General features: G+C 28.7%; 1 protein-coding gene across 1 annotated transcript in view; it reads right to left on the reverse strand.

The window, feature by feature from the left end:
- Positions 1–1,323: 1,323 nt before the first annotated feature.
- Positions 1,324–15,058, reverse strand: part of LOC119674473 — a 30,760-nt gene continuing 17,025 nt past the window's right edge. Inside the window, exons 2-13 of the mRNA XM_038085612.1 lie at positions 9,401–9,590; positions 9,102–9,332; positions 8,371–9,029; positions 8,189–8,303; positions 7,928–8,118; positions 7,653–7,867; positions 5,899–6,085; positions 5,517–5,835; positions 4,483–5,445; positions 2,618–2,971; positions 2,458–2,557; positions 1,324–1,379 (exon numbers count right to left, since the gene is read on the reverse strand). Coding sequence (XP_037941540.1) covers positions 1,324–1,379; positions 2,458–2,557; positions 2,618–2,971; positions 4,483–5,445; positions 5,517–5,835; positions 5,899–6,085; positions 7,653–7,867; positions 7,928–8,118; positions 8,189–8,303; positions 8,371–9,029; positions 9,102–9,332; positions 9,401–9,577 — 3,567 coding nt within the window. The 5' untranslated portion in view covers positions 9,578–9,590. The remainder of the gene's footprint in view (positions 1,380–2,457; positions 2,558–2,617; positions 2,972–4,482; positions 5,446–5,516; positions 5,836–5,898; positions 6,086–7,652; positions 7,868–7,927; positions 8,119–8,188; positions 8,304–8,370; positions 9,030–9,101; positions 9,333–9,400; positions 9,591–15,058) is intronic.

A 15,058-nucleotide genomic window follows, 5' to 3' on the forward strand; every position in this document is an offset into this window, starting at 1 on the left:
AGATATATTACAGTTTTTATAAAGCTTTTATCTAGAAAGAGTTTATCTCGTTCTACCCGTCAAGCTGTAGTTCATATGTGTATCTGTTATTTTGTTCATGCCCAGATATAATCGCAGTTCTTATATGAGACACCCTAATTAATAATAAATAAAGAAAACTAATTAAAGTGCGTTAAGTTTAAATAACATTGAATACAGAAAGTTAGATTAAGTACATTTACTATATATTATTGAAATGGGCCAAATTGAAAATCAATTATTTCTAATATATAACATATATAAGCCGTTGTTAATTTTTTTACTAATTACTTCAATGTGAAGTTGTAGTATTGCTGATTTGTTAATATTTTTAGTAAAATTACATAAAATTTGCAATTTTAGAATTTAATTTCGTGCTTCTATATAAAAACATTTAAAAGACAATTTGTGAAGAAGTTCCAGGTGAAACTATTTTTATGGAGTGAGTGTAAGTTGGGATATGTAAAAATTTTGCAATTATTGCAACTGAAGGTAAATGTTACACAATATACATTTAAATGAACACAATGGTTTTGACTTTTTTACCTTGTCAACCTTTATCTAAAATCTGCGCACAATTGTGCTGAATATGATTGCACATGGATCTATATTTGGTTATTAATAAACCTTTAATTGCGGCTAAAAAAGCAAAAATATGAAATATAAATATAAAATAAAATATTTGTATATATTGTTTCTTTATTTCTTATTTAAACTATTTATTTAACCTTTATGTGAACGCGTAAACACTTAGAATATAACGTACACCCAACAGACGACCCCCAGTATGCTCTTATAAGACCCCTAACAACATGAAAGAGTAATAAAAGTTGTTGTATGTTACACACCTTCAGCTGTGTTTGGGTGTTACTGAGAGCAGTAAGTCTAATATATATCCAACTGTAGAGGTGCTGGTCGAAGTGGTAATTTCAACAATTACTTGCGGCTTTGTACCCTTAAACTTTATTTTGACTAGTTTTTGGAATATGATATTAGACCTTTCGAAATGTAATTTAGTTTTTTCTCAACAGACAACTTCACACTTAAGCCCCAAAATTATTTTATAGCCTCAATAGATAGATAGCAAAGCTTTTTTATGAAAAATATCAATTGATTTCACACAGTAGTTGTTAATTGGTGGGCTATGGAAAGTAAGATGGAAAGTAAGAAGCAAGATTTTTGTCAAATTTTTCTTGTGTACTATTGAAAAGTTAATAATGCAGTTGAAAAAACAACAAAATTTTCCTATGGGTATGTAAAAGATGTTTTGATAGAACGCCAAGGCCAAAACTGGTTTGCAAAATTTCAATCTCGCAATTTTGATGTTGAAGATACACCAGGTTTTGAAGGATCACTTGGACCTAACATTAGAAACATTAGATCGTTGAGAGATTAAATTGATTGTATATAACTCCTTATGATAATTTAATATGACTTGGTTTAATCTTAAAATTCAACATAAAGGTTTCACATATTTTTACGGAAATAAATTTGTGTCGTCTCCTTGATATTTGTGATTTGCTTTTAAAATTTCAAAAAAATAACTATCCATTTTTGATCATTTTTAAAATGAGATTATCATCACTAGAAATGAAAAATATTAAGGAAATGATCTATATTTGAAACGCATCTTCACTTTACAGCATAAGGGGTCATAAAGCAATAAAGTTAAACTGGTGCAGTATATTTGAGAAGACTATATTCATTAAAAAAGCTAATGCCAACTGTTTTAAAATTTCATTTCAGTCATTTTTGAGCTTTCGGGTAACATAACGATTAATTCTTATACAGTTATCAGCTGGACAAACTGAATGATTCACATAAATAGAAAAGATCAATATTAAACAATAAAAAAAAAAATGTAGTGTTGTACCAATATAATCTGAGGCGCCATACATCTTTGGTAACTCACCAAAAGCTTGTAAATAGTAGATCAGATATACTGCTACACCCAATATATTTTATTGATCTGGCACGTTCTAATTATAATTTAATTTGATCTCTACAAAATGTGTTAGACGGCAAAACTTTTACTTTAAATTTGTGGGTGTTAAAAATCTGATCAGTTTTTGGCTAAGAAAGAACAAAAATTTTAGAAGAGTGAAATCATGCTACTACCAGAAATATGACAAAAGGCTTTTGTTCAGTATAGACAATATGTATAATTTCATATGTACTACTATACTATAATACACTATAAGAAAATCGTAGAAAACGTATATAAAACCATATTTTAGTAAGCTATTGAATATTTGAAGGTAGTCAAGATATCACCTAAAACTTAAGATAAATTAGGCTCGAATCAGTACATTCTTCTTAAGTATTCTGTGCGCGTGTTGACATAAAGGTTAAAGTCATAGAAAACTATTGTTTATTTCATACTTACATAAATATTATTAGTTATTGCCAAAAACAAAAAATTATTTATGCAATCATAACCATTTAAATATATAGAACCCGATTCGTATGTATATATATCATCTAAATAGCAAATGCCCTGGAATGAAATAGGAATGAAATCATTGGCAGCGTCCAATATCTAATAAATATAAAAAATATTAATTAATTCGAATAAATATTGAACAAATAAAAAACCTACCGTTATAACACCGTTTTTATGTACAAGCAATAAAAATCGTTCTAATATCATAAAACTGATTTTCGTATCACTGTCGAGATACTTTACAATTTCCGAAAGTAAACATTTAACGTAAGTTTTGTCTTCCTTTACTGACGATGCAACGAGTATATTTTCAGTCACTAGTTGTAGATACGATACCGCTTGATTGAAGATAGTTTCATACGTTTCGCTGGATAAATCTTGTATAGCACCATTTTCATGACCAATGAAAATCTTTTGCTTTACAGCTGTTATAGCTGTGATAGAATACGATGATATAGAAGGTAATATAACCGACCAATTTTTTGTGGAACTTGTTGGTATTTGATGTACCTATTAATATTTTTAAATTAATATAAATCGTATTTTTATATATAATATATCTATTATATTTTAAAAAAAAAATTGTCAAAAATTGTCACTTTGACGAAAATTCATGTTATGCAGAGTGTCACAGAAATTGTAATAATTTGCTTCTATAACACACAAATGTTGAGATTTATTACTGATAGATAGCTTTGGCTGTCATGACATATTGTTTTTTCTCTCATTCTCAATTTTATAATTTGCATTGAAAACAATAACAATTTTGCTCATAACGAGCCTATATACTCTACATAATATAACCCTAAGAGAGATTTTTTAAAATAAAATAAAAATGCAGGGCTATACTAGATGTCCCTGTGCACAGGAATCTAACTGAGTTGGACATTAATACGCCTAGCTAGCAATCTAGCGTGATCAAGACCAATTGCCACATTTAATGCTCTCTTAAATTGTATGCTCAAAAAGGGCTCCATAACACTTTACAAGAAAAAACAAAACCATCGCAGATCTTATAAAAAGTAAATAGCAGAAATTTTATTTATTTTATGGTTTATGAGCTTGTATATACATAATGTTATATATATAAATAATATATATATTTATAATATTGTAGCTTAGACAAAGAAAGTTATATTGCACAAAATGTTTAGTTTGTAAGCTTCTGTTAGCTTATAATAAATTTAGTCTACATCTAGATCTATATGTTATTTAACATAAGGTTCTATGCTATGGAGGCTTAACATTACGATGTTCATTACGGTTTGATGCGAGGCCCATTTAAAGCTCTGCTGATCTTTGAGTCACAGCAACTGGTGATGAATACGCACTCCACGCCGAATGAATGATAAACTAATACTTGAATTATTCTACCAGCGTGACTTTGGGTTTTAACAACAATCCTCTCGAGTGCAACCACAAGTGGTCAGCACAGCCGAAGCTGCGGGCCGCTGACCCCAGAGTTACCAGATATATCCATCTCTGGTCAAATGTCGCAAGCGGATCACTTACTACCATGTACACTTCTTATACAAGTGTCGGCGTGGCACCGGGATTTTAGTCGTCTCTTACGACAGGCATGCCTAACGCGAGAATATTCTAACCTCTTCAAATAAATTTAGTCTGTAATACAATCCAAATCCGTATGTTTCATTTTGGTAAACACAGTACACAGTTGCTTCTTTCAACTCCTGAATTGAGATATTAAGATTGCTTATTAGTAAGTTTTTCGTATATATAATACGTTGCAATAATAAAATGACTCTGTGTAACATACTGTTTAATAATGCCTCAGAAAAAATGGAAAACAAAAATAGAATAAGTGGAATTCACAATCTGAAGTAATGAACTCGGTAAATAAATACCATAGTTCCTCTTTGCATTGTTGCTGTGACACTGTTACTGAGCTGGTTGCAATATATATTGAATACCGGTAATCAAATTTTAAAATTAGTTAGTATTAATTCACAAATAAATGAATAAAAAAATTATACCTTAAATCATACATTTAAATAACTTACTCTGTTCTTTGAATCAACAGCCAAAAGAACTGTGCCATCCTCGTTGGTAATATCAAATAATCTGCGGCCTCTTAAATATACATCTGCTTCCAACTGTAGTGTATTATATTGATCGCTATTATCTTGTGTATCTACGTGATCCCATTCAAGTGAACCTTTTAAATTTTGACGTAGGGCGAAAAGATTTAAAGCATTCTTATTTTTTGAGCCACAAATAATGACGTATTTATATATACGATCATTTGACGCGTAGATATCAACACATGAGATAGTTTCGCTAACATTTCTTCGAAACATTTCACATGGAATAATTTCGCTTATATTGCTTTCAAACCTTTCTAATTGGAAAGTTATATTTAAGACAATAAGGCCACGTTTTGTACCCAAAACTAAATATTTATTATCGGGTGAAATTTTGGCACAGGTAATATAGCTGTTGTATTCATTGTACGTATAAATTTCATTAAGCATCGCATTCTTAAGTAAGAAATTGTGTTCATTCTTAAAGCTCAATAATAGAATCTTGTTCTCAAATACAAAAATTATGTTGCTATAACCATCGTCTTGATAAATTTGGTAGCATACAAGTTTCGTGTCTTGTACCGGCCAATAAAATGGTTCATCTTCATTTGAACTATCTTTAAGATTCCAGAAACTAATTTTATTTGAAGCATTAAGCAGCATATAGTATTTTTTTAATATACAAAACGAACGAATATCTCGAATATTGGTTCGCAGTATGGGACGTTTGCCATATTCAAATTCTTTGTCATAAGCATTCCATTTAAAAAAATATATATCACCACTATCACAAGCGACATGCAAATTGATATTATCGGTACTTGCACCAACTTCAACGTCAAATGCAACAATCTTGCCATTTATATAAATTGGTATATCACGTATGTTTTGTTTGCACAAATTCCTTTGCCTAGTGATTTGCTTACATTTTATTGGATTAATCTAAAATATAAGTGGTTATAAAATGATATTCCTATTAGTTTAAATTAATAATATATGTGTTAACAATAAACCTTTTGCTTGGTGCTAGGCCTACGAAAAGCCCGGCGACGGTCGTCTGCAATGGACCACAATAACAATTCACCATTTCTATTGAGTGTAAGCAGAAATTCATCTTTACGAAATAAGCGCGCTTCAATTATTGGCGAATGGTTGTTGTCATCATTAGTCAAAGATATAGGACCAGTTAAACATTCCAGAGAAACATCTAATAGCAGGATATTGTTCTCGCAAACGACAATACATATATCTGGCTCATAATGCTTTAGTATATGCACCATTTTTGCCTCATTTGGCAAATTGACAATCTGTCGTTGTTGATGGAAAAAGCCGCTGAAATAATATTTATTCAAATAAAAGTTTAAGTTCATTTTTATTCTGATTATAAATACATACTTTTCTGTGAACCAAGTACGATTTGGATATAATTCCACTTGCCTCAACGCACTTTCACGTATTGCACCGTTTGCCATTAATGCATATTGAAGAAGGCATGTATAAGCTGAAGCAGTTAATCTCTCTTCAATTTTTGGCAAAAAAGCATATAATTCGTGTAGGAGTTGTTCTTTACGATTATCTAAATCTAAAATTTTGGAATAAAACAATTGTTTCAATAAAAATGGATGTAAGGACATATAACAAATTATTACTTTAAAATTTAACTTTATATAAGTATTTTATAATTATCAGCGTTTTCAATAACTAAATCTATGGTAAAGTTTCACTCGAGATACTTTTTTAGTACAATTTAAGTTCTCGATTATTAAAACTCGTATAGATATAGAGTTTATATAGATATAGTAGATATTTTGTCAGAGTAACAAAATTACACTTAAATGCAGAGTTCATAGTTTACATGATTACCTGCCGTTAAGGCTTAACACAGATTAATACGCCGATAAACATTCCTATTGAAATTCCAAGGTATTTTGCCGGTACGAATTGTAGCTATACGTTTATATATAATTTAGATCTACTGTTTTTTGGGTCAGAGTACCCGGTTGGAAAATGCTACTCCACATTGAATAAAAGTAAATGAATACAGTCATTCTACCCGCGTAAATTTGAGTTTTAACCACAGCCACCAAAATATCGCCGTTGAAGGGGCCAATCTCAATTGGTGAGGGCAGCTGAATCTATACGTACTAACTTCATTGGTAACAGAAAATAAAAAATATATATATTATAATATATAATATATTGAATTCTGTTAACGTCTCGTTGGTAGAAGAAAATAAATGTGGACGTTAATTGAACTGAACTCAAGTACTTAAAAATAATTAAGCTAATCAAGTCTACCATAATGCTATCAAAATAGCAGTAACAGTATTGAGAATTGTAATTTGACTGTCTGCATAACACATTTTTTATATAACTGCCTAGTTTTTTATATTACAAACATGTATATTCTTTTGTATTTAACCCATTAAGTATCAGGTAAGTTCTAACTTCAAATTTTATGGTCTGTAATAATGTCTGTAATAAATAGTAGAATAACACAAGTTTAAGTAAATGAGAATAGTTTGATATTTATTTGAAAAACTACTCTCCTTTTCTCTTCACTATTATTACATTTTTTCATCATTATAGTACTATGGAATCCAAACAAGTGGTTAACCACATGCATTATATCGCCGCCGTCTAGTGGCAAGTAACAGTTACTATGGCGCTGGCAAAAATTACGAAAATTATATTTGGGCTTTTGTGAACACATGTTTTAACAAATACATTAGTTTTTATTTCTATTTATTCTAATTTTTATTTGATTGAAAAAGCCTTTTTTTTTTTAAATTTTTTATATCTGACAAGGTAAACTTATGGACAGAAGAAAACTGCTGGAAATACGTATTTTTTTGTATTAATAAGATATCAAACTTAGTAATAAGTATAAAAAAACATTGAATGAATTAATTTTATATGGATTAAATTACTTTTTTAATTTGAGTAATACTGACTACCCAATGTAGTTGTCAAATAATGATAGTACCCTAAATATGTTACAGAATAGGGTACAAAATTTAAACAAAAAGTGTCTGATTGAGAGTAAATCTAGATTTGGCAATTGAAAACGTAATAACTATCATTAGTGTGAACTTTATAAATACATATTTTGCTAATAAATATTAGATATAAATATTAAAAATTATTACTTATGATTTCATTTTCGTAACATTTCAAAAGTGCAATAGTATATGCTAAGTCAACGGTTCTTATAATTTGTTCCAAAAATTTAAAATCAAAATATATTTGAAATAAATCATGTCGTTTTGCTTCATGTATATGATAACCAATATTCTCGAAAAAATATTTGTCATGTTTTATATCACAGAAGTCGATATCATTGCGATTTAAAATTTTATCAACCCTAAAAAAAAAGAAAGCTATACTAATAATTTAGTAGTGATTTTTTTTTTCAAATAATTACTCATAATAATCGATGATTTTTCTATGTAAGTCCAATTCATTTAAGTCTTTTACATTTTGCTTTAAATATAAATTGTAAATATATGGTATAGTGATTTCTTTTCCTTCCTTATGGACAAGAGAGAACTTATGGAATGTTTGGATTATGTCTTCGGACTCAGTTTCAGTTTTATCCCAAAGAGCGGCTAGTAACTAAAATTGATTATATATAGAATATATAATGTAATTATTTATGTAGAAGAATAAAATAAAATTGGAATACCTTAATTGGAATAGATGTTTTTTGCTGGAAGATTAAAAACGTTTCATATAAATTCAAATTTTGTTCAGACAATACATCGAAAGACCATTTTACTGCGGTAAGTTCAGAAGAAAATCTATAAAGAAAATATAAATAAAATCATTTATAAAATAATTTACTTAATCCAATTCCATACTACTTACCCATTGCATTTTAACTTACGTATCCAGTACGCCCAATCAAAATATTTTTGTCGCATATTTTTTGCAACTATGCTCAGTAAGTACGGATGGCATTTACAGTGTTCATATATATCTGTTGCATTTGATGGAAACTCTCGACGATTGCGATTAAGATATTTCTCAAACAAGCAAAAGAACTCATTTTGTGTTAATCTTCTTTCCATATCAATTATTCTATTCATTTTAGATGAAAGTGAATCACTCACTGCATTATAACGTGTTATTATCAACATTTTACAGCCTAAATTGAATGCTTGATATGATTTAGCGTTTTGCACATTTTCCAGAATGATTAAACAGTTTTTATACTCATTTCTTGTTAATTTTTGTCTAATTCGTTGTTGCAGATCCAATATATGATTAGAGATGCTATCGTAACTTTTTACATAATTGGTATTTTCTAGAACTATATAAAACTCCTGTAAGACTCTTAGATCTTCCTCAGGACTATTGCACTTGCTAACATCAAATCTAAAGATTTTGAAATTCATTGATTGAAGCACGGTATATTCGTAACAAACATCAAGGGCCAGCCACTTTTTACCCAAACCATACTCTCCAACCAATACAACTTTATGGTGTGGTTGCAGTTGTCTTAACGCATTTCGTAATTTTGTATACTAGAAAGTCAATATAAAATTTATTAAAAATTTGTTTAATTAAATATAATATTTGCTGATTAATATACTTACTGGTTCTATGCGAAGTACATTAAACTCAGTGTGATTTTGGTATCTGCTGCGCAGTGATTTGCTAACGTCAATATAATGAGAGGTCTCTTTACTTGGTGTGTTACGTTCATATTTAATCTTGTCAACAAGCCATTTGTATTCGTATTCGATCAAATCCAAAAAATCTGGTATAAGATTTTCATTTGAACATAATATGTGAAAAAGCTGTAGAATTTGTTGTTTGGGTGATTTCTATATAAATGACAGGAAAATTATCAATTAAAACTTAACAAAATATAGTTTTATTATATTTATAGTACCCGTAAGTCTTCAGTTAGTGATATAAAGTCACTTTCTGTAAATAAATTCTTTATCTTAAATTTGTGTTTGACATCCGCAAAATTAAAGTCCATAAAAAAGTCTTTGATGAATACTGGCAGTACATCGCGATATTGAATTACTTCTATTTCGCTTGAACTTCGGCTATGGAAACTCATTTTAAATCTTTAACTAAAAATAAAAAAGAATATTAATATCAATAATAATTTTAAAACAATTTTAATTAAATTGATTGTAACTCTATTTTGAATGTAACAAATAATATAACAAATAATATATAAGATAAGATAAGATAAGATAAGATAAGATAAGATAAGATAAGATAAGATAAGATAAGATAAGATAAGATAAGATAAGATAAGATAAGATAGATAAGATAAGATAAGATAAAGATAAGATAAGATAAGATAAGATAAGATAGGATAAGATAAGATAAGATAAGATAAGATAAGATAAGATAAGATAAGATAAGATAAGATAAGATAAGATAAGATAAGATAAGATTAGATAAGATAAGATAAGATAAGATAAGATAAGATAAGATAAGATAAGATAAGATAAGATAAGATAAGATAAGATAAGATAAGATAAGATAAGATAAGATAGATAAGATAAGATAAGATAAGATAAGATAAGATAAGATAAGATAAGATAAGATAAGATAAGATAAGATAAGATAAGATAAGATAAGACAAGATAAGATAAGATAAGATAAGATAAGATAAGATAAGATAAGATAAGATAAGATAAGATAAGATAAGATAAGATAAGATAAGATAAGATAAGATAAGTAGATAAGTAGTAATAGATAGATTTAGATAATAGATAGATAAGATAGTAGTAAGTAAGATAAGATAAGATAAGATAAGATAAGATAAGATAAGATAAGATAAGATAAGATAAGATAAGATAAGATAAGATAGGATAAGATAAGATAAGATGAGATAATAATCTAATTAATCTATTTTTTTATTGTATGTACTCTTTGTTAGGATCATTGTATTATAAAAGCATATCTGTAATAGCAATAAATTAATAAACTCTTGCTTACTTACTTACTATAAGATAAGATGATAAAATTCTTCAAATGTTAGAAAACTATTGTTCGCACTACTCTACTCTTACTGTTAAACAATTCTCTCCCCTCGCTTCCATATATACGTATTTGTAATTTCTTGTATGTAATTGATAGATCTTTACGAATTTACAACAACAACAGAGACGGTACTATAAGCAATAAATACAGTCTTATTAGTTATAATACAGTCAATGTTGTTGTTGTAAATCCATGAAGATATAACATATTTAGTAGATTACATGAAAGGAATTACAAATACGTGTACGGTTAGGATGAGGCTAGATGATGGTAGCGAGGGGATAGGATTGTTTAATAGTAAGAATGAAGTGAGGATGTAGGTGCGATTTCAATTGAAGTCAACTTTAGTAAAGGTGAAGAAACCCAGCTACTTCAATGGAGCAGGTTCAAAGTTCAAAGATTGGACTCAATTTAGTGTTTGCATTTGAATCTGAAAACAGGTAGGCGTCATCAAAACTATAAAGTTGCAGTTAGGGCACACATTGAGATTTAGTGTATTTATGAGTGGCAAGTAATTGTTAGACACATTGCTATATCCTAATCTCAATTAAGATAGGACAATTTTTGCTGCACATGGAAGGCGTTTTTTTTTCCAGGAGATATTAGGTGTCGATATATTCATAATACGAAGAAAGGGATCGACCAATGTTTTTTAGAGGGACAGCTCTACTGAACATGATCCCATTTGGGTGTGATCGACAAATTTTGCTGCACGTGGAAGGCGTTGTTTTTTTTAGGAGATATTAGGTGTCGATATATACATATTATAAGGAGAGGGATCGATTTTAAAGGAACGTCTCTACTGACTATGATGCCATTGGGATGATGATTTATGTGGCACATAAGAAAGTATTGCTTGAACAGCATTTGGTTATGCTCTTTTATCTTTTATCTCAAACGCTTACATTTGCTCATGTAGAGCACAAGTAAGCGTTTGGAAAGATAATCACATCAGTCAAATATGTATTTTATTTCAAACAAAAACGGTAAGACATTATTTCACGTGTAATATTTCCGTCATATAAATCAATTAACAGCAAATACCATCAAAATTTTAAGCTATAACAAGATTTTACATTCAAATTGATAGTTATTTATTTATTTATTTGGTTGGTAAAGCGAGGGTTAAGTATGCTTAAGAATGTACAGCAAGAACCGTTGGTTTTAACTAGATTTTCACCAAAAATTCATTGAATTCTTACAGCATCGGTTTCTCCAATAAAGATGGTTATTAAATAATAAGTACTATATTTTATTTACTGTACTGTACTGTCTAAACTTAAGTTTCAATAATGTACTAACTTTTAAAATAATAACAAAAGAAAATTTAATTATATACAAAAACTTTGGAGCATACTTCTAGGCTAAATCACAAATTGACAAATCAATTTTGTATAGAGCAGTGGTTCTTAATCTCTAATCGACGAAATGGAAAGTGTTGCACTTTCTTTAGGGTCAGAAGACACAGTTGGATATGAGTCAAAAATACAAATTTTTGTTAATTTAAGGAATAAAATACGACATTAAAATGCAGTATTTCTAACTGCATTTTAGAGACAAGAAAGTGTCATTAGGTTAGAGTGGTAGCTTTGTATATTAAAACTCAAATAATGGTACATTCTAATATTAGATATTAACGTTGTTTATGCGTAGACCAATAGTACACCCAAAAGGACTACAGTGGTCAACATACAAATAACCGTGAAAGGAATGACTTCCCTATTTAGGTAAAAGTGAACCAATCTGATAAGTCTATAAACTAGGTTAAGTCTCTATTTTATAGGATGACAGCTCTGTCAGATCGGTAAGCAAAACTGCCTAAACGATTTTTAATTTTCTATTGGCCCAAGATAGACATTGCAATCAAGATGGGTTGTTATCTTTAAAGTAACAACCACCACAAAAGTCATTATAGGATAGACCAATTCCCATAGCATATCTTCATATTATGCAGTAACCCATTAACAACGATATTATAGTGCTGAGTAAGTTCTGTTCTAATTGAAGCAGTTAATTGGTATGCTTTTTGTTCAGTTTGGATCAAGTAGATTTTGATATCTGATCGGAATATTCATCTGCCCAGATTTAGCTATACTCAAATATTTTTGTTTAATTGCTAGCTTAGCTGCTGCAAGTGGGAACTCAATATCCGAGAAATAGATGTCAGAAAGCAGGGTCCCTGCTTTGGCAAGTTCGTTTACTCTGTAATTACCCAAAATGTTGCTGCACCAATGTAAGCTCGACACGGACATTCCTATCTAGCTAGTAAGGAGATCTAGTAGTAAGGAGTATTCTTAAAGTATTAAGGATGTAGCCGTAGCGCTTATAAAAAATTTGAGAGCAGTTTTGCTATATGAGAAGAATGGGAATTATAAATGTCAATTTTCTTTAGCGTGAAAGCTTGTTTGAAACTATCTGCGTGATACCTACATATCTAACTGGCTATTGAAATATATATAGTGTGAGGTAAATTAAAGTGGTATTATTAGATCACTTAATCAAAATTTTATTTTGATATGTAATGATGACTTTTATATACTTATATATTTAATTTTAAATTAAATTTCAATACTAGTGTATATAATCATTGTATTTATTACTAACTTTATTAATTTTATTATTTCTTCTCTAAACCTTATTTTGAGCATTACTTTATTGTGGTATGAGTCATAGTGTAACTTATTTTATTAATATTGTGTACCTCACTGTGTTGTGTGTAAATATACATATTATGTTTGAATGTATTTACAATTTTCACTTATCTAATCTAATGACTAGATTATCTAATTTTATCTAATGTAATTGCAATTCTAATTTTATTAGCATTATGCATTCAAAAATGCGTGTTTACAAATATAATAGACCTTGACTCCTGTTGATTGATTAACAAACACTAATTAAGGTTGCGCCTTAGTCACAACTTGACTGCATTTCGGCAATTTTATAACATTTAGCTAAGGTGTTCTGATACCCATGATAAGATATTTTGTTTTTCTACTTTGTATTGTATTTTTATAAGGTACTGAGGGTCTTTTTAATTTAAAAATAGTCCTTTTATTAATCACTTAACTTAATTATAGTGTAATCTTTTTCTTATTATCTATTTTTCTTTGTGGAACATAGAACTATAACAATTCGTGTCATTCTTATTTCGTTGGACGCTTCGGAACATATATTGTTCCGTGAGTAATGTGCTTTTGCGAACTCCTGGATATAAGGATATATATGTAATCATTTTTAATGTTTATTTATTTTCTATTTAAACACACACACAACTATATTTTTAAAAATATGTATATATATATATCTTTTTATATATATCTTTTATATATATATGTCTTTTTTAGTTTTTTGTTTGGAATATAGTAATTATAATAATACTAATAATATTAATATTATTTATTTTTATTATTATTTAATAATATTACTTTCTAGAACTCATTATTAATAATATTTCAGCTTCCCTTTTAAATTGTGGGATAAAATTATATTCAAGTTTCGGGTCATAAAGCTATTTCATAATGTTTAAAATATTTTAATAAATATATAAGCTTTTAGTTATTCACCAATTAACCTTCTTATTGTTAATAAATAAAAACAGAACTGAATCATCACAAAGAATATTTGTTAGGTATTAGAACTTTTATCTAATCTATAAAGTTTTACGAAAAATTATAACAGTAGATTAGAATAAATGCAATACTGACTGGCTATCAGCGTTTATTTATTATCAGTATTCCAGCAAACTGACACGAAGATGAAAATTTGGTACATTAGTTATATAGTAGACTTATTGGCTCCGATTGATAAGAGTTATTATGTATAAACTTTATTATAGTTGACTAAGTTATTGTTATCAAAAATGACGTCTCTGGTTTACAGAAATATCAGTAAAACTATTTTATAATAATTTTTCGCAATTTAATGTCAAGATTCCGAAAATTCTATGCGGAGGATTTCAATTGTGAATTCAAATATAATTGCCAGATTTAAAACAATATGTTTTTTATTCAATTTTATTATTGGCAGTAATAAACCTCTATTTTGGCTTCAATTAATAAGAAGAATAAGGGTAAGTTACTTAATTTTAGGTGGAAACTAAATATAATTGATCACTTCATATTATGATAAGATAGATAGAAAAGTAATAGGTTAGATCGACTCATAGAAGATAAAACTATTACGCGTTTTATAAAAAAAACCCTAATTGGGTAGGTCATGAGAAGTAATCAGAATGCATATTGAAAGGAAGCGTCATGAGAAACATGAAGTCACTGGAACTAAATATGGATATCACTAAAAAAATAGATAGATGAAGTTAAGATTGATTTAAGAACATTGCGGGTAAACAAACCTGGAAAACCTGGAACAACTGGATCCATAAAAAGGGATATCATTCAAAAAAAAAATAGATAGATGAAATTAAGATTGATTTGAGAACATTGTGGGTAAACAAATGGAGAACCTGCAACCACGGGAACCATAAAAATGGATGTCACTCATAAATAGATAGATAAAGTTAAAATTGATTTTAGAATATTGC

Source organism: Teleopsis dalmanni, chromosome 2 (assembly GCF_002237135.1).
Source record: "Teleopsis dalmanni isolate 2A chromosome 2, ASM223713v2, whole genome shotgun sequence".
In the NCBI taxonomy this organism is placed as follows: Eukaryota; Metazoa; Arthropoda; class Insecta; order Diptera; family Diopsidae; genus Teleopsis; species Teleopsis dalmanni.